The following is a 20,702-nucleotide window of genomic DNA, read 5'->3' on the forward strand; positions in this document are numbered from 1 at the left end:
ATTTTACAGAACTAAATCTAATCTAATATAGTTTATGTGACAGTACTTTTAATAGTTGATTATAAAAATCTTTTAAGTTTAATCTATTCAAATTCGAATTTCACAAAGTATAATCTATTCTCATTTATATTATTTAATAAAAATAAATCTTGAAATTTTGACATAGTTCAATATAGATCTGTTATCATAATAAAAATTATTATCTAACCAATAGTATTTTAGATAAATAGATTTATTTATAAGATTAATGCATTTTGTAATTAATTTTGAGCTAAAAGATTTTATAAATTGCATTAGTATGGTAGAATGACATTCTTTGTGAAACAAGAAAAATGAGCTAAAGTGACACTTAATATGAAACAGAGAGAGTATTATATACTCCAATGACAATTCTTAGAATACCCACCGTACGCGTTTTCGTTTCTATAAATCATACTTGAATTCTAAGTAAAATCTTGATGGAAGCAAGTGAGATTTTCCCCCAAGAAAATCTAACAAAAGTAGAGAGACAATAAGAACCAACTAAAGTTTATAGTGGACATATTGGACTAAGAGTGTCCATAAAAAAATAGATTAAATATTGTTGTGTCCCACATTATGAATGATTGCTACAAAAGTGATGTTATAAACACGTAACACATGTTATAAACACGTAACACACCTTTAAGTTAAGTATGGGCACAGACAGTGCCGTCCCATATTTTTGGGTGGCCTAAAGCACAAAAAAAAATTGTGTGGCCTCTTTTTAAAAAATAAAAATTGTGTGGCATCTTATGTAAATTTCAACAATAAATAGTAATACTCAACCAATACAAGAAGTTATAAAGTCATGGAACCGTTAAAATGAAAACTATGTTGGACAAAAGGACAATCGAACTACATGCTAATTCAAATCAAACTAGTCTAATATTCAGTGACATGTGGTCTTAAATTTTCTTATATATTTTGTGGCCTAAAGGCTAAAGCAGATGCTTTACTTGCCTTATAACAGGGACGGGCCTGGGCACAGATCGAACAGTAGTATATTTGAGATGCGCAGCCCTACTTTGAGTTGCCAAACATATACAATTTATTTATTAGTCCGACCAATCTTCTTATAAACCTAAGATATAGTGTTAATCCTACCAACAGAATTGGAAAAAAAAAACACAAGTAGTTTTTGTGTTTAAAACCTGAGAACAGTCGAGAGAAAATATAAATGGCGTTACAACGTTCCATCTCTCTAGTATCAGTATCATCTGATCCTCAACAACCTTCGTGTTTCACCGGATACGGGTGTGGCAGAGTTTCATCGTTCGTTTTGAGGTTTCCACCTAGCTCAGCTCGTCAACTGAGCACTAAGGCTCGCGGAAACTGCAAGAACTTCAGTGTGGCTCAGACCCTCGTGGCTAAGTGGTCCAACAATCCGGGGCCTGGTTTGAACTCTGTTCCTGCTGTAACGTCCGCGGATGAGGAGGGTTTGGTTGTTGCTGAATCGGTTAAAGAGATGGTTAGTCTTAAATCAGAGGATGTTACACATATGAAACCTTCATTCTTGAAATCAGATGGGAGCTTAACTGTTCATGCTGGTACTACCACTTAAAACTCCTTTTATTTTCGTAGCTTTTTTTTTTTCCTTTCTGTTTTGGTTCTTAGATGCCACTAAATATAGGAGAAGTGATGATCTTTAATTTCTTTTTAAATGGTTTTAATGATTTTGTTTCAGGTGAAAGATTAGGTCGTGGTATAGTGACGGATGCGATCACAACTCCTGTAGTCAACACATCTGCCTTCATGTTCAAGAAACTGCTGACGTTCTTGACTTTAAGGTTTCAATTTAATATGACAAGACATGTTTCTATTTTAAGCTTTACTTTTCTTCTTCTTTTCTTTCTATGCAGGAGAAAAGAGTTGTTCGTCATGAGTATGGTCGTTATGGAAACCCAACGACACTAGTACTTGAGAAGAAGCTTAGGTCTCTATGTCTCTTCATGTTCTTTGATATGTTTTTTTTATCTTCCTTTCTTTTATGTTTAGTAGTTGAACCTCTTTCTTTTTGGAAAACTGAGCAGTGCACTTGAAGGTGCTGAATCAACTTTGGTTATGGCATCTGGGATGTGTGCAAGAACTGTTATGCTTTTGGCTTTGGTTCCAAGAAACGGACATGTTGTGACAACTACAGATTGTTATAGGAAGACAAGGATTTTCATGGAGACTTTTCTTCCTAAGTTTGGGATCACTGTACACAACCCACACTTTAATTAAAGACCCTTTTCATTAATTAGTTAGTGTCTTTTGTTTGCTTCCAGTTATATCTTTAGCCTCTCTTGTATAATGTGTATAGGTGACTGTGATTGATCCTGTTGACACCACAAGGCTTGAAGCTGCGGTGAATAACCATGAGGTTTATTCATTCTCCTTCAACATATGTTTTAAACTTTTTTTTCCTCATTATTTTCATCAAAGAGTCTGCAGGTGTCTATGTTCTTTACTGAGTCCCCAACAAACCCGTTCCTTCGATGTGTGGACATTGAGTTAGTTTCAGAGATCTGCCACAAAAGAGGAACACTTGTTTGTATAGATGGTACGTTAGCAACACCTCTGAACCAGAAAGCACTTGCTCTTGGTGCTGATCTCGTTCTCCACTCTGCTACAAAGTACATTGGAGGCCACAACGATGTACGTAAAAAAAAAGAAAATTACACTAGAGCCTCAGTGACTAGAGAAAAGTATAGTTAAGATGATAAACTATATGTGTGTCGTTTCCATGTCACACAGGTTCTTGGTGGATATGCGTTTGTGGTTCGATGAAATTGGTTTCCGAAATCAGAAACTTGCATCATGTATTGGGAGGCACACTTAACTCGGTAAACAAAAAAAGAATTCAAAATGCTACTGTTAGAGTCTGATATATAAGTCTGGTCCAACTCCACTTAATATGAGACATTTTGGGTAACAACCGACCTAAAAATAAATATACAAGGATTTATGTCAAAAACGGACAAATATCATACTAATAAAAATCTAGACCTCTGGTTGGACGGACATCTAGCTCTAGTAGCCTAAGAGGGTATTTGGTCGGTCACAACAGCTTCATTATCACCTAATCTTCTCTTTTTTTATGTATATAGGCTTTTTCCTTTTTGCACCAAGATTTAGTAACATTTGGGTACTTCTTTGTCTTTGTAAAACACAGAACGCTGCGTATTTACTTATACGAGGAATCAAGACTATGCAACTTCGTTTAAAGCAACAGAACTCAACCGCTTTGAGGATGGCACACGTCTTAGAAGCACATCCCAAGGTTCTAACATTTATATATAATAATTTTTTACCTTTTTGGTATGTGACGTTTGTTGTTAGCTTGAACTTAAAGAAGCCTTAATCAACAAGTTATTGTTTTCCTAGTTGGATAATGATCTCTTATGGATAATGATCATTATATGTTTTTGTGTTTATCAACTAGGAATAGGTTTTGGTGTTGGCTATATAAAGCCTTTGTCGTGTGATTGATTTGGTTAAGAGTTGTGTGAGTTTGAAACCTAAAAGCTTAAGAGTTTGTTCTTGAAGCTATTGTTGTTGAGTGATTGAATAAGAGAAGGACTTCTTATTATCTCTGAGATTCTATATTTGGTATCAGAGCAATAAGAAGAAGATCCAAGTCAACTAAACCTTGCGAAGAAGATAACAATGGCGGACGAGAAAAGTATAGTCGAGACACCTGCGAAAGATACCGGACCTTCATCGGTAAAGCTTCCAATGTTGAATGACACCAACTACACGGTTTGGGCCATGAAGATGAGGATTGCACTCAAAGTCAATGAAGTTTGGGAGACCATTGAACCGGGCATTAAAGCCGACAAGAAAAACAACTTAGCTATTGCTCTGTTGTTTCAATCTATACCTGAATCTCTGACTTTACAAGTTGGAAGCAACGATACGGCCAAGGAGGTATGGGACGCTATTAGAACAAGACATGTTGGTGCTGAAAGGGTTAGAGAGGCGCGTTTGATGACTCTAATGGCAGAGTTCGATAGACTCAAGATGAAAGAAGCTGATTCTATTGATTCCTTTGTTGGAAAACTATCTGAGATAACTTCAAAGTCTGCGTCTCTTGGAGAAACCATTGATGAACCAAAACTCATTAAAAAGTTTCTGAAAAGTCTACCTAGGAGGAAGTTTATTCATATGGTTGCATCGATTGAGCAGCTATTGGACCTAAAGACCACTAGCTTTGAAGACATTGTTGGACGAATGAAAGCATATGAAGAAAGGATCAGCGAAGAAGATGAAGTTGATGAGACACATGATGATAACGGAAAGCTTATGTATGGTGATACGAGTCAAGACACTTACGGAGGAAGCTCTAACAGTGGACGGGGTCGTGGACGTGGAGGTCGCTCTGCTTGGAGAGGTAGAGGCCGTGGTCGCACTGGCACAAACTACCAAACTCAGAGAGAGGCATTTAAGCAGAGGCAGAATGGAGATTTATCTCACATCACATGCTTCAGTTGTGACAAACAAGGTCATTATGCAAGTGATTGCCCTGAGAAGAAGCTTAAGCTCCAAGAAACTATTGAGAAGAAAGATGATGACACCCAAGGCGCTGACGATCTGATGGTACATGAGATCGTATATCTCAATGAGAGGAAGGTGAACCCGTCTATCTTTGGTTCAAGCCATGACACTGAGAAGATATGGTACCTAGATAATGGCGCCTCGAATCATATGTGTGGAGAACGACGGTTCTTTTATATGCTTGATGAAACTGTGACTGGCAAAGTGAGATTCGGTGATGATTCTAGGATCGACATCAAAGGGAAAGGATCAATTCGGTTTGTGCTTGATCATGGTGAAAGAAAAGTCTTGCATAATGTCTATTACATTCCCGGTCTGAGAAGTAATATCATTAGTTTGGGGCAGGCAACTGAAGTGGGATGTGAGGTCCGTATGAAAGATGATACATTGGCTCTGTTTGACAGGTATGGTGATCTCATGGTTACAACCAAGCGAAGTGCAAGCCGACTCTACAAGGTGGTTCTGAACGTTGATCAACTTCACTGCTTACAAATACAAACAACCACAGAGTCATCTTTGTGGCATGCTCGTCTTGGTCATGTCAACATCGAGACACTGAGATTGATGATAAATAAATCACTCGTGACTGGAGTTCCAGACATCAAGATTAAGAAGGAAACCTGTGTGTCCTGCCTACTTGGAAAGCAAGCAAGAAGACCCTTCCCACAAGCAACGACGTTTCGAGCTACTAATCCGCTTGAGTTGGTTCACGGAGACTTGTGTGGTCCGATTTCACCACAAACACCAGGTCTAAAACGATACATACTGGTGCTCATAGATGATCACACCCGTTACATGTGGACTGTTCTACTGAAAGAAAAGAGTGAAGCATTCGAAAAATTTAAAACTTTCAAGAAGAGTGTTGAACAAGAAACGCAGAAAAGGGTCAAGATGTTTCGAACAGATCGTGGAGGAGAGTTTCTATCTTCAGAATTCAGTGCTTATTGTGATAAGAATGGAATAAATCGGCACCTAACAGCACCATACTCTCCGCAACAGAACGGAGTGGTGGAGAGACGGAACCGTACTCTCATGGAGATGACGAGGAGCATTCTTAAAGGGATGAATGTTCCAAACAATCTATGGGGAGAAGCAATAAGACACTCTACTTATCTGATCAACAGGTTGGCCACGAGATCTTTGGAAGGGAAGACGCCATACGAGATGTTGCGAGGCAGAAAACCCAATGTAAGTCACATAAAGGTGTTTGGTTGTGTAGGATATGCACGAACAGAAGCTCCGGGAAGAAGAAAGCTTGATGACAGAACCAGAAAACTGGTTCATCTGGGAACCGAACCGGGATCCAAAGCATACCGACTACTAGATCCTGATACTAAACGTATTATCGTGAGTCGAGACGTTGTTTTTACTGAAGAAGAAGAGTGGAACTGGAGAAAAACTAAAAAAACAGAGGATTCTGTCTCTGGCGAGTTTATTGTGGACGTAAGGACAGGAGAAAAACCGAGTCTTATCGGTAAGATTGGAGAAGATACAGCAGAAGAAGGAGGTGATAGTATAACAATATCAACTGAGGACGATGACACTCCACCGTTACGAAGATCACAACGAGTGAGCACTAAACCAGGGTATCTTAATGACTATGTCTTGTTGGCTGAACTCGATAGTGAACGTCTGTTGATGGTGATAAACGAAGAACCATATGACTATGATGAAGCAAAGAGACTGAAAGTGTGGGTTGAGGCATGCAAAGACGAGATTCACTCCATAGAAAAGAATGGAACTTGGGATCTCGTTGAACTACCTACAGGTGCAAAACCGATTGGACTCAAATGGATCTTTAAGGTTAAGCGAAATGCAGATGGCAGTATCAACAAGTTCAAAGCTCGTCTGGTTGCAAAGGGGTACGTACAGAAGCATGGAATAGATTATGACGAGGTCTTTGCCCCGGTTGCGCGTATTGAAACCATAAGATTGATCATTGGATTGGCGGCTTCAAACGGATGGGAAATCCATCATTTAGACGTCAAAACTGCGTTTCTCCATGGAGATTTATTGGAGGAAGTGTATGTAAGTCAGCCGCAAGGGTTCGTTGTCAAAGGTAAAGAGAGCAAAGTTTATAAGCTCAAGAAAGCTCTTTATGGTCTACGACAAGCACCACGAGCTTGGAATATAAAGCTGAATCAGATTCTAGTTAAAGGCTTGAAGTTTCACCGGTGTCATAAAGAGCCTTCTCTGTACCGAAAGGAGATAAACGATGAACTCCTCATCGTGGTCGTATACGTAGATGATCTGCTCGTTACCGGGTCATCTAAAGCATTGATAGATGAATTTAAGCGAGAGATGGCTACGAGATTTGAGATGAGTGACCTTGGCTTGCTGACATATTACTTAGGTATTGAAGTTATCCAAGGAGAAGATGGGATTGTGCTTAAACAAGATCAATATGCCCGTAAGATACTTGAACAAACAGGTATGGTGTCGTGTAACTCTACACACATACCTATGGAGATGAATTCAAGCTACTCCAAGGCGACAAACGAGAAGAAGATAGATGAGAAGGAGTACCGTCGCAGTATTGGTTGTCTAAGATATCTGTTGCACACACGTCCAGACCTCTCATTCTCTGTTGGACTGTTGTCTCGTTATATGCAGGAACCAAAAGAGTCTCATGGCGCTGGACTGAAACAAGTCTTGAGATACCTACGAGGTACTTGCGCACTTGGACTACAGTTTTGTCGAGGTCAGGATGTGAAGCTTGTTGGGTATAGTGATAGTTCTCATAACTTAGACATGGACGATGGCAAGAGCACAACTGGTCACGTTTTCTATCTTGGAGGAAGCCCTATAACTTGGTGCTCTACGAAACAGGAGATTGTGGCGTTGTCTAGCTGTGAAGCAGAGTTCATGGCCGCTACTGAGGCTGCCAAACAAGCCGTGTGGCTTCAGGAACTACTTGGGGAAGTCTTGGACAAACCGTGCAGAAGAGTGGTCATTCGTGTTGACAATAAATCAGCAATACAGTTAGCTAAGAATCCTGTCTTCCATGGCCGGAGCAAGCATATTCATAGGAGGTTTCACTTCATTCGTGAGTGTGTTGAGAACGAGCAGGTGGAGGTTGAGCATGTACCCGGAAGTGAACAGAAAGCTGACATATTAACTAAGCCGCTTGGAAGGATCAAGTTCATTCAAATGAGGAATATGATTGGAGTTGAAGATGTGAGTAAGTTCAAGCTTAAGGGGGAAAATGTTGTTAGCTTGAACTTAAAGAAGCCTTAATCAACAAGTTATTGTTTTCCTAGTTGGATAATGATCTCTTATGGATAATGATCATTATATGTTTTTGTGTTTATCAACTAGGAATAGGTTTTGGTGTTGGCTATATAAAGCCTTTGTCGTGTGATTGATTTGGTTAAGAGTTGTGTGAGTTTGAAACCTAAAAGCTTAAGAGTTTGTTCTTGAAGCTATTGTTGTTGAGTGATTGAATAAGAGAAGGACTTCTTATTATCTCTGAGATTCTATAACGTTGGAAACAATGTGATGGTGGTGGTGTGGTGTTAGGTGAGTCGTGTTTACTATCCAGGCCTTACAAGTCATCCCGAACATCACATAGCCAAGAGACAAATGACTGGTTTTGGTGGTGTGGTCAGTTTCGAGGTAAAAGGACTACTAAAAACATTCATTTATCGTTTATTAAAATGATTCAAGTATAGAAACTTGATCCCTTTTATAGATCGCTGGAGATCTAGAGACTACAATAAAGTTCGTTGATTCTCTCAAGATACCTTATATTGCACCATCCTTTGGTGGCTGCGAAAGCATCGTGGACCAACCTGCCATAATGTCATACTGGTATGTATGTATGATTGAATTTACTTTAATACGTTTTGATGGTTTACACAAATGCTTTGGGATTTGATATTTTAGGGATCTACCACAAGAGGAGAGACTTAACTATGGAATCAAAGACAACTTGGTTCGCTTTAGTTTTGGTATTGAAGCTTATGATGACGTCGAGGATGACGTTCTTCAGGCTCTTGCTACCATCTGAATCAAACGTAAACAACGACAACGTCCTCTGCTTTTCATTTTCTCTTTTGCGTGTTACGGGCATAGTCTCTTTCCCAGTCATGTAAGGTTTTAATGGGCGTTAACTGGGCTTTTAAATCGCCATTTTTATTTTTAGGTGTCTTTTTCCAATGACATCATATCAATGTCAACGAAAGCCCCAACCAAGTAATAATAAAAGTGTGTTGCTGATACTGTACTACTATTGTTTGCATCTTAGAATACAACAAGACTAATCGATCAACATATCACTGCTTGTAGTCTGTATCCTCTCCTTGTTGCTGCTCCCATCTTCTCCACTTGCCCGTTTCTTAGACTGATGCGACCTCACAAACTCATCGATTCTCGCTTTCAACTCCACGTCCGGTATTAACATATCCGATGTCAAATGTGCCCGGTTAAACGGATCGTGCTGCACCACAAGCAACATTGATCAGATCAACTGTTGGATATATAAATGAATAATCAATGTATTAGATTTGCTTACATTGTCACTAAGAAGATGCCGTTGAATGATGGCTCGATCAACTGTGGTTTTTGAGCTTGGAAGTATCACTGGATCTCTCATTAGCGTGTACTGCAAAAGAAACAAGAACATACATTAGAGTATGTTCCGGTAACAAGATTTAGTTTTCTGTTAGATAACAAGAGAGGGAAAAAAAACCTGGATAGGGTCGAGGAACTCTTCTGGTATTTCACCAAGTGCAGCTTCAGCATCCAAAGCTTCCGAAGCAGCAGCTTTGGCCTTTGTGCCCAACTCCATAAACTCTTGAATGATTCTTCCATCTTCGCATATTTTCCTAAGCACATCTGCTCCTGCGTCGAATAGCTGCAAAAACAAGCAACTTGTTTTGTTCAGTAGAGAGAAAGACAGATACAATATGATGAAAGAGAATCCGGTTTGACCTGTTCGTTATATGACCGTCCATCACTCGATATGGCACCGGGGAATATGTTTTCCGAGTCTCCTCTTGCGAGATTGACATATATACGAACAATCTTCAAAGTTCACCAACAGTTCCGTCAGCTTTTTTTTCTAACACATTGGTGAGGAAGCTCAGTAAGATTAATAGTAATCACTAACCTGTTTAAGCAATTGTCGTGGACGGAACTCGTACTTCTCAGGATCTTTCAAGCTTAAAGACTTACGTTGTGGACCCACGAGTTGTAGCAAGAAGTAGTTAAGCATATTCGCAACTCTCTCAACCATCTCAGGGAGTAGAAAAGGGGCTGTGATCTCTTCAGATGTAAATGCAAGCATCGTCACATCTTCATTAGCCAGCTTCATGTCTATTCTAACAATCTGCAGAGCACAAATAAAATTCTTTTAGAGGCCTCATGATTCGAGTTGGAAACATGGTGTAAGAAGTGTAGTCCACTAACATTCTCCTGAGAATGGAAGAGCCTCGTTCTATCTTGTCTCTCTTGCGCTGGTCTCTGCTCCCACTCTTCAGTATTCGACATCTCTGCCTCGATTTGTTTAATCTCGAGAATTTTGTTCAGACTTTCATCCAGAAGATAGATGCTATCGTTAACTAAGAAGTTTAAGAAGTTCAAGTACACGCCCTTCTCTTCCTCTTTTGCAATCTGTATCCCATCAAAATTTGGTGGCATTATTACATTGGCACATGATGGTGGAAATTCAAAGCCATGGTAAGGTCATAAAGAATTTACCCGTCTCCATGCATTTCGGTGACTATGTACTTGCCAGAGATACTCTAGAAGCTCGGCAATGTTGTGGCGAATATTGAACTTGTCATAGAACTGCATTTGGATCACTCAATTTCAGTCACATTAAAAGAAGAGTAAATGGCCATTAAGTCTTCCAAAGTTACTCCAGGAACATTATAGCCACTAAACAAAAAACTTTTAACGATCACCTGAGTGTGAGAACCCGTGAACTCAATGTCAACATATAGTTTCAGTAAATTCCTGACAAGATACTCGAGCGATAACTGATGGCCTTCGAAGAGAGTAGATGTAGCAGACGACGAACCACTACAAACAAAAAAATGATTTAAGCCACGCCATACTCGATGCACTAGCAACACAAATTGACGATTTTTAAGCTTTTTCCATGGGAAGGAAAATACCTTGAACGGGGCATCCAGCAGTTCAGAACTTCAACCATCTTTGCTCTGAGATACGGGTTTCTAACATATTCTGGACTTGCCATGAACATTATTATGAAATTCATAAAGTCGTCCTTAAGAAAAAAGAACAACCATCATCAGTGCAGGTACAAAAAGCAAATTTCTACAGACAAATGAGATCAGACTAAGTATACCAGCTGCACCCCATCCAAAGCTTTGGGGATTCTTGAAGCAAATATCAGTAACTCCATTGCATCTTCTACAAAATGCTCAGGCATACACGAGATTTCCATGGGGCAAGTTGACGGTAAAGGCATCTTAAAGCCACCAACAAGTCCAACTAACCAAACAACCACTAATCGATAGAAAGAGAGGGCTCGCTGAATAAAATCTCCATCCTTCAAAACAGTATAAAGATAAAAAAAACTATTACTATCATGTCCTCGGTCCAGAGAAAACTGAAAGATGTTATAAGAGCAAAGAAACTGATTACAAACCCTTAATATTTGAGCCTCATGACAAAGCTTTTCCTGAGAATACAGCTCTAGTTCCTTTTCCATTCTGGTTATGTCAAGTTCTAATTGTGGAGAAGGTGATTGATCTCTCATGGCTTTTAATGTTGCAAGGTTGTCTTCACCTCTCGAGATGTCCTACGTCATGGGAAAAAAAAGAAGAGAAAAGTAAAGAAAAATACAATGATTATTTTCTGTATCCAGGCATCAAGGACTCTTTCACAATAAAATGTGACTAAGTTCATATTGCGCTGCAATGCCTTTTTGGAATTACTGACAAATGATTTGCCATATCATATGTCAGCAACCAAGGTTAAATATATGCAAGATAATTTATCATAATCGTGAAAAAAATGATGATTACCTGAGCAAGATGTTTGAAGTCCGAGAGTGCTTTTAGGAGACCCAAATTGAGGACCCTAGCAGTCATAAAGAAGCATTCACAAATGAAATTGTATTTAGTGGTTGACTTTGCGTTTTGCACAGAACTATTACTACTTGAACTTGTAGCTTCTTTGGATTGTAACAAGCGGCTTTCATTCCCGTTTCTAGCGTCGTTTGCTTTTTCCGTATTATCCTTGTCAATCCACTCAGAAACTTCCTCGGATGATGCATGGAGAGCAGTCAAGTCACTGGTGTAGATCATTAAACAATATTATTAAGCATCGTGAAGATATAGAATCCAGGGAGGAGATAGCCTTCGAATTATCTCGAGACTCATACCTTAATTTTAAACGATGACCATAGAATACATATCTCGGATCAATCTTATCCCTTTTAGTTAAATGCGGGTCCAAAAAAGGTTCACAGAGCCGGAGCATGACCGCACTGAGATTACAAAACATGCCTGAGCTAGCACAAGAGACGGGATCAACCTGTCATACAAGACATACATATTAGTTACAAAATGCCAGATTGAGCAGAAAAGACAATACAACTTCATGAAACCGAGAAGAGACAATATAACAAGACATAATAAGATCTGAAGCAAATATCCATCTTATTGAGGGATGATCACCTGCATATGACCTCTCGACGCATTTGCATTGATCACCTCAGCAAGAAACTGCAGAACACACTCACGTGTATCGGTACTTTTAAGTAAAATCATCACTACATCATGCAGCCCACTGTACAAAATGTTCATAAAATTTTTGATTGTGGAGAAGGAAGATAACAAATCTGCAGGACGACGTTCCGATGCTTGAGAGAAACACTGCTGCCTGACATTCACAAAAAAAAGACATTTATTAGTACCACCGTAACAGATAAAATACGATCTGATGTGTATCAGGAGAATCCTTTCATTTGCACAATGTCCTAACTAAACAACCCCAAAGATTACTCACCCAACATCAGGCTGACTCTTGAAGAGAGTGTTATCCGGCAGTGCGCTAATGTGGAAGAAAGGCCCGAGAATACTCGTCAACTCCATAGCACGACCGTTCATATAAGCCCCACGTGGAACCCACCACTCATGACTAACGAGAGACTTAGCTCCAACAGGTAAGCTAACAAGATACTTAAGCGCCCTCAACGGCGGCTGGAAGTCACCAAGCACAGACACGTTAATAACCGTAGACCTCAAGTCCTCGTACAGCTCCTTGAGAATCACGTCCAAGTTATCAAAATCCGAGTCTCTGAAAAACTCATCCAAAAACCCCGGAGGAGACTGAACGCCGCCGCTACTACTCCCACTCCCACCAAACATATCCAACGAGCCGGAACCAACCTCGGAGAAGATCAACGGAAGCAAAGGAGAGACGCTCCTCTTCTTCAATCCGCCGCTGGGCTTATCCTCCGAGCCCCCAAACATGTCGGGATTCGCCAGGTGGATCCTGCAGTAAGAAACGGCGAGCTTCTTCGCCTCCCTCGTCGCGATCTCCATCTCCGATCTGAGACTCTTGTCCTTCATCGACTGGATCTTCTTCGACTCGTCGCATGCGCGGCGGTAGCAGCCGACGAGGTACGGGAAAGGAGGCTCGGCGGAGGAGGAGAAGTCGCCGGAGAGACGGTCGATGAGTACTCTCTCCATCAGATCGCGGGAGAGCAGGAGGTCGTCCTTGCCTTCGCTGAGAATCTCCGCGGCTGTCATCTCCAGGTATACGACTCGAGGATCGGGAGGAGGAGCGGTGGATTCCGTTAGGGTTACGTAGAATATCTTGCGGAGGATTATGTCCTCGATTTCCGCAGGCGATCTCTGAGGCTTGCTCGTCGTCGCCATCGGAGCCGAAACAGTTTGGTACTATCAATTGATTTTAATCGAATTAAAAGTAATTTTTAGAATTCAATTCACGAAACGAAGAGAGAAGCCATCTGCTGAGAATAGGAAGAAACTTCTGGAGAGAGTCTCTGACAAACTTCAAAGGCACACGAAACTCGATTTGTGCAGCGCTGTATAGGTTATGTGTTACGGCGTCGTTTGTACTTGTATATATGAAACATATTTGGGCTTTGGGCCCTTCAGCCCGTCTCTTTACCACTTAAATCATAAAGATCCTAAACTTCTACAACCAAATGTTACTCACCAAAACTGTTCAATTTACCCGCGTGTTTTCAAATGACTGTTTTGTTATTCTCTCTCATCCGAAAGTTCTAACAAAAAGGATTTACTCGAAAGGAAAAAAAAAACGGATAACCCCTTTCCCAAGAAATCTGCTGAAAATGCGGGAGAATAGGAAAGAAACTGATTTCTTCTTGCCAATGGTGGGGTATGAAACAGAAACCTCTGAGAAATAATGAATGTTTTCTCTTACATCCTCAAAGCTCTCTGCAGAAGACCAAAAGGTTAGAGTTTTTCTTCTACCTTTACGTGTGGAATGTTTTATCCTTAAACGCTTATGTCTTTTCAATGTCTATTTGCATTGGTAAATGTAGAAAATATATTTTTTTGTATATTATGATGATGATGTTGATGGTTATATGATCATTGAATCTCTCTAGCTGATTAATTAATGGCCGAGGAGACCGTACGTTTGCCTGGTTCACCGGATGTAAACAGTTCATGGAAAAAGATATCTACTAGAAAACTGAGTTTCTTATACAGTGAAGAGAATATTCTTCCTAATTACCTCAGATCTACCACTAGTTCTTCTTGTCATGACGTCTGCAAGTACGGAAGAAAACAGCATGAAGCTCAAGACAAGCCACCTACTACAGTTTCACCTCTCAAAAGGGTTAACAGAAGCTTTTCTGGAACTCTAAGCTTTGATTCACCTTTGAGGAAGAAGAAGAAGGCATTGACCAAATCAGTGTGGATGAATTCTTCTCTTGGCTATGGTGGGACAAAGAAGACGGTTTCACACTCTTTCAAAACGATTGGTGCGTCAAGGAGAAGAGAGTTAGAGATGATTGAACATAACAAGCGTGTCACTGCTTTGAAGCTGAAGTCTGTTGCACAAACAGCAGCCACAGCTCTTCGTCGCAGTGTTACTGTGAATAGAAAGAAGAAGACTAATAGTGGATATGAATCTCAAGAACCTAAGGAACCAGTTGTGTCTTTAAGAGCTACTATGTCTTCAAAACGGAGCTTGAATAGCAATGTTCCTCTGGTGGATGAGACGTGTGAAGACTTGGTTGAGGAGAAAACTCTATATGTTATCAAGATGGGAGTAACAGGGAATGATACTGTTGAATCTGATGATCAGAAGAACCAAAGGTGTGTCATGGATTCGCCTACTGATGATCCAAAGAGCCAGGGAGAAGAAGATGAGTGTATTGTGACTGAAGATGATGATGAATCTTCTCAAGAAGAGGAAGATGAGAACATGTCACACTCTAAAGATAAGAACACACCAAGGCAAGGACAAAGCAAAGCCCTATCTGTAAATGGTAAGTTAATGCGACTGAGATTCAAAAGAGGAAAGTTTAATGATGTTATATCACAAGACAACAGTCCAAGAAAGCTCAAGTTCAAGAGAGGAAAAATATTTACCAGAGCTGACACAACCGCAAAATCAAGTGGTCGAAGAAGTTTAAAGACCAAAGCAACTAACATTAGCAATGACAAGGGACAAGAACATAAAGGGAGATCGTTAAAAGTTGTCCTAAAACACCAAGAGACACAAAATAAAAAAGATTCAAGAGTGTTGTTGTTCAACAAGGTGATCAAGAAAACAGCTAATAAGCTTGTGGAGACTCGCAAGAGTAAAGTCAAGGCTTTGGTGGGTGCTTTTGAGTCTGTCATATCTCTCCAAGAAAAAGAAAAACTCTTATCCAACAGCATAACACTCAAAATGTGATTATCCTCAGTCCAATCTCTAATTACTATATAATCTGTTTCTCTTTCCCACTGGTGTATGTTTGTGTATGCATATGTAAACACATCTAAAAGTATAAGAGTGTAATGACTCCCATGATAATCTATAGTATGTTGTGAGTGTTTTCATGTTTAAGCGTATGTATACAACTTGCATCTTTCTCTAATTTAATCAGATTTTTCACAAATCTTGTGACAGCTTACACAAAAGAGGATAGAACAGTGTTAAGAATAAAGCATCTGTAACATTGGTGTGTCAAAAGCGTTTGTAAATTTAGCAATTTGTGTAATTCTGCCAAGTGTACTGCATCTTTAGAGATTCAATCATAATATACACATATCAACTCGATTTGAGACATCAGCACTTTATATAACTCACATTGGGATAAATGTTTTAACATCGTGTTCTCACTGGAAGTTCTGTACTAAAAAAAGTAAGGCACTTGTTGGGCTCCCCAAAGGTGGTCAGTTTCTCAACTGACCTATTTTGAGAAAGCTTCTTCTTCTTTTCCAGCATCTGCTGTTTCCGACTCAATCTTCTTGAAAATGAGCTTCTGCTGAGGTAACTGACCATTAGAGAACGCAGTAACCTCCGTATCAATCAAAATGCCATCTTCTTCCTTGAAATCTCCTCTCAAGATACCTTTAGCAAGCTCGTTCTCGATGTTCTGCTGTATCACACGCTTCACAGGTCTAGCTCCATAGTTAGGATCGTACCCGAGGCTTCCAAGAAGATCCACCGCCGCATCAGTGATCTCTATCTTCATTTTCCTATCTGCAATCCGCTTCTGCACACGAGCAAGCTGCAACAAAAAAAAGTGTTTATTAACAAACAAATACTGTTGCAATAATTGCGGTTTCTATTACTACAAAAAAGCGTACGTACCTGTAACCGGACAATGCTGTTGATCTGGTCACGGTCAAGAGGCTGGAAAACTATATACTCATCAACCCTATTCATAAACTCAGGACGAAAGATCGATCTGGCAGCATCCATCACTCTCTGTTTAATCGTTTCATAACCGAGCTCCTTCCCATCATCACCACCATCACTACTGTTCAAGATATACTGCGAGCCAACGTTCGAGGTCATGATAATAACCGTATTGGTGAAACTCACCGTACGCCCCTGAGAGTCAGTAACCCTCCCATCGTCCAAGATCTGTAGAAACACGTTGAACACATCTCCGTGAGCCTTCTCGATCTCGTCAAACAGGATCACCGAGTAAGGCCTCCTCCTGACCGTCTCGGTAAGCTGCCCTCCTTCCTCGTAACCGACGTATCCGGGCGGGGCTCCGATGAGTCTCGACACGGCGTGTTTCTCCATGTACTCGCTCATGTCGATCCTCACCAGAGCTTCCTCCGTGTTGAAGAGGTAAGAAGCTAAGGCCTTGGCCAGCTCGGTTTTGCCGACACCCGTCGGTCCCATGAACATGAAGCTGGCTATCGGACGGCCTGGATCGGACAGACCGGCTCTCGACCGTTGGATCGCTTCGGCTACTGCAGTCACAGCTGGATTCTGACCGACCACGCGTCTGTGCAGCTCCTCTTCCAAGTGGAGAAGCTTATCTCTCTCTGACTGCTGGAGCTTGGACACGGGGATGCCTGTCCATTTACTCACTATCTCAGCTATGTCGCTGCCTAACACCTCTTCTCTGAACATCGACTTCCCGGAGCTCAAGTACTCGTCGAGCTCTTTCTCAGCTTCGTTTAGTTGTCTCTGCAGCGAGTTCAGGCTCCCGTATTTGAGCTCTGCAGCGCGGTTTAGGTCGTACTCCCGCTCCGCCTGCTGGATCTCGAGGTTCACTCTGTCGATCTCCTCTTTGATGGACTGGAGACGGGACATGACGGACCGTTCGTGCTCCCACTGTTCTGTTAACTCGGCTTGCTTCTCCTTTAGTGATAACAACTCTGTCTCGATCCGGCTCAGCCTTTCTCTGGAGGCTTTGTCTGTGTCGTTGGTTAGGGATAGCCTCTCCATCTCGAGCTTTATCACCGCGCGGTCGAGCTCGTCGAGAGCTGTGGGTTTTGAAGTGATCTCCATCTTCAGTTTTGCCGCTGCTTCATCAACCAAGTCGATTGCTGGAAGAAAAAAAAACAATCAAACCAAGTCAGTTAACGACACTTATTCCAGTCCATCAAAGAGGATAAGTGACAAAGTATCAACCTTTATCAGGTAAAAAGCGGCCACTGATGTAACGGTCAGAGAGGATAGCAGCTTCAACTAGAGCACTGTCGGAGATGCGAACTCCGTGATGAAGTTCGTACCTCTCTCGCAAACCACGGAGGATCGAAACCGTGTCCTCGACGGTAGGTTGATCGACGTAAACCTGTTGAAACCTACGTTCCAAGGCTGGATCTTTCTCTATGTACTTTCTGTATTCGTCAAGCGTTGTAGCACCGATGCATCTTAGCTCGCCACGACCAAGCATTGGCTTTAGTAGATTACCAGCATCCATCGCCCCATTAGTTGCACCTGAGAGAATGAGAGAAAAATAAACAAAACTGAGTACCATTGCAAGAAAGAAGTAGGAAACAGTTCAGAATATTGCATTACCTGCACCGACAACAGTGTGGATCTCATCGATGAACAAAATGATTTGGCCTTCCGAGTCTGTGACTTCCTTAAGTACAGCCTTTAGTCTATCTTCGAATTCTCCTCTATACTTTGCTCCAGCAATAAGTGCACCCATATCTAGAGATATCAACTGAAAAAAAAGAAACCAAAGGACTATTGAGACACCTGTTGTTGTTTCCATATTGTAAGTTAAAAAAGTTTGAATACCTTTCTGTTCATCAGCGCTTGAGGTACATCTCCTTGCACAATCCTCTGAGCAAGTCTGTTTCAAAATAAAATAATGGAATTGGCATTACATTACATAGAAGTTTCTGAAGTTTTATTTGTTTTGATGATGACAGTTTTATTACCCTTCTGAAATTGCGGTTTTACCAACACCAGGTTCACCAATCAACACAGGGTTGTTCTTTGTTCTCCTTGAGAGAATCTGAATGCATCTACGGATCTCATCATCCCTTCCAATCACAGGGTCAAGCTTTCCTTCTCTCGCCATTGCTGTCAAATCTTTTCCATACTTCTCCAACGCCTCATACTTACCTTCCGGATCTGTTATAACATAATAAAACATTAATTAAAGTCTCTTATAACCAACCATCAAACACCATTGCTAGTAGTGTGATTCACACCAACCTTGGTCAATGACTGATTGTTTCCCTCTGATGGACTCAATAGCAGTTTTCAAGCTCTTCTCAGATATCTGAAAATCCTTAAACAGCTGTTTACCAAACCGCTTGTCTTGAGCAAAAGCAAGAACCAAATGCTCCACCGAGACATAAGAGTCTCCCAAGTCTTTCTTATACTTTCTTGCTCTCTCAAACAGACCTTCCAAATCACGCCCCAACATCGAACCAGCAGATTCTCCATACACCTGCAACTCACTCTCATTAACCTCACCCAAATTTAAAAAAGAAAAAATAACATTTTTTAATTATTATTATTACCTTTGGTTGGCGTTGAATGAACTTCTCTGTAGCTTCTAGAACCTTAGTGTTATCCACACCGATTTTAGAGAAGATCCTTCGAGCTAAACCGTTCTTCTGCTCCAAAAGAGCTTTCATTAAATGCTCTGTCTCCACAATCTGCTGCTTGTTCTCTTTAGCCACATCTGGTGAAGAAACTATCGATTGCCACGCCATCTCTGTGAACTCTTGCTGTGTAAGCTGTAACAACATCCAAAGTGTTCGGTAACAGTTCAAAGTACAATTAAAAAAACTCAAAAAGTTTAAGACTTTTACCCTTCCGTTGGAAGAAGCTTCGCACCGGACGACGAACGGCCGATGCTCGAGCCTCCTCCGCGTGAGCCTCGCGCTCTGCTTTAGCTTCAGTGATTTGAAGGAACTGGGCTTCGCCGGAAAAGCCACGGAAGGTTGGAGATGGTAGAAAGGAGAAACCTTTCGGGTCTCAGATCCAACGCCGACCACGCTACTAAACGCCGCCGTGGCAGTCGTCGCCATTTGCTCGGTGAAAATTAGAAAAACGGCAAACTATTCACAAAGGAGGATGTAATACAACAGGCAGTTTAGCACGAGTTCGCCAAAACGGCGAGGTGTTTACTTAAGAATTCAGCAAAGAGAAACGCTTTTTGCTTTTTTTTTTGCGTCTTCGCGTAGTTTAGCGATAAGCTGGAGAAGTCCGAGGAAGGAGGTGATGATATTGAGAAGGGTGGAAGGTGCTAAACGACGCCGGAGGCTTCGTGAACCCTCGGGATGAGGTGCTCAACTACGCACGTAGACCTGCTTCTGACACGTGTTTTCCTCACGGGGAGATATATGGTTTTTTTTTCGATGTGGAAATAATATCAAGTTGGGCTCAAGATCTCGGCCCAAGATAAACAATGTAAAGCACTTGCAGTTAAGGAGCGTGGCTTGTACGCACTAATAGAAATGTACTTAAGCCACTTTCAAGTTGGGTTTCTCATGAATAAGTAAGTAGCTCATGGAGAGCGCCAGAACTATATTTTCTTTTAGTATAATTTTTTAAAAATATTTTTTCGTTGCTCATGAAAAAGAAGAATGAGGTTATGCTCTGCTAAAAGAAAAGAATATTCCAACAAGATGATTTGTACGTTCACTTATTCTGCAGTAGATTTCTTAATAACTCACTCTGGTCTACAGGTTTGAAACGTGAACGAATCAGAATTACATTTGAAACCAAACCTCAAGCTATCAAAAAGCCCATCTTGTCACACACACACAAAAAACTACAGGAAGAGTGAAAGAAAAAAGATACATTTCTATCTTGTATAACTTTCACAGATTACATTGCAAATCACAGCTTCACATGATTATGAAGCTAAGAAAAAATATACATTTCTAAAAGAGAAAAAAGTCTTATGATCCTGTTCGAACCCAAATGACATAATAAGAAGCATTGAGCAAATGCAACAACTGTATGACTATTCTTCAATTATCAACAACTGGTCTTTCTGGTCATGATGACCCCTTAACAACCAAAAATATAAATCCAATCTTTCTCATTCTTATGAAAGATTCAAGAACTGGATTCTCCAACCAGAAGAATTTCAAAAAGGGTACCTTCTATTTTTACAGAAAGAATGAATCTTCATCTCTCTTTCTCTTTCTCTCATGTAGCAGCTTCCCCTTTCACTGCAACAAGTTACTTATGTGGGCAAACTAATACTTCTGAATCTTTAGAGTGAGTCAAAAATTCTGCAGTGC

At 40.7% G+C, this 20,702-nt stretch overlaps 3 protein-coding genes and 1 pseudogene across 3 annotated transcripts; 2 read left to right on the forward strand and 2 right to left on the reverse strand.

The window, feature by feature from the left end:
* The first annotated feature begins 1,043 nt into the window (after nt 1-1,043).
* LOC108839350 (cystathionine gamma-synthase 1, chloroplastic-like) lies at nt 1,044-8,606 on the forward strand (annotated as a pseudogene).
* A 64-nt stretch (nt 8,607-8,670) lies between these two features.
* Nucleotides 8,671-13,595, reverse strand: LOC108842582 (probable ubiquitin conjugation factor E4). The gene is made up of 15 exons (XM_018615553.2): nt 12,538-13,595; nt 12,207-12,411; nt 11,912-12,063; nt 11,553-11,820; nt 11,174-11,326; nt 10,871-11,074; nt 10,677-10,789; nt 10,464-10,581; nt 10,258-10,347; nt 9,967-10,170; nt 9,668-9,886; nt 9,490-9,582; nt 9,248-9,412; nt 9,071-9,160; nt 8,671-8,995 (listed from the first exon to the last, which is right to left on the reverse strand). Exons 1-15 carry the CDS (start codon nt 13,410-13,412, stop codon nt 8,816-8,818), a joined length of 3,129 nt encoding a protein of 1,042 aa, XP_018471055.2. The 5' UTR covers nt 13,413-13,595; the 3' UTR covers nt 8,671-8,815.
* A 286-nt stretch (nt 13,596-13,881) lies between these two features.
* Nucleotides 13,882-15,575, forward strand: LOC108842471 (uncharacterized). Its single transcript, XM_018615391.2, has 2 exons — nt 13,882-13,975; nt 14,132-15,575. Exon 2 carries the CDS (start codon nt 14,143-14,145, stop codon nt 15,427-15,429), a length of 1,287 nt encoding a protein of 428 aa, XP_018470893.1. The 5' UTR covers nt 13,882-13,975; nt 14,132-14,142; the 3' UTR covers nt 15,430-15,575.
* Nucleotides 15,576-15,791: 216 nt separating this feature from the next.
* Nucleotides 15,792-19,765, reverse strand: LOC108842470 (chaperone protein ClpB3, chloroplastic). The gene is made up of 9 exons (XM_018615390.2): nt 19,260-19,765; nt 18,966-19,184; nt 18,655-18,892; nt 18,375-18,570; nt 18,232-18,286; nt 18,004-18,154; nt 17,614-17,922; nt 16,333-17,528; nt 15,792-16,249 (listed from the first exon to the last, which is right to left on the reverse strand). The coding sequence occupies exons 1-9, from the start codon at nt 19,476-19,478 to the stop codon at nt 15,929-15,931; spliced, it is 2,904 nt and encodes a 967-aa protein (XP_018470892.1). The 5' UTR covers nt 19,479-19,765; the 3' UTR covers nt 15,792-15,928.
* Nucleotides 19,766-20,702: the final 937 nt, after the last annotated feature.

Source organism: Raphanus sativus, chromosome 2 (assembly GCF_000801105.2).
Source record: "Raphanus sativus cultivar WK10039 chromosome 2, ASM80110v3, whole genome shotgun sequence".
Taxonomy (NCBI): domain Eukaryota; kingdom Viridiplantae; phylum Streptophyta; class Magnoliopsida; order Brassicales; family Brassicaceae; genus Raphanus; species Raphanus sativus.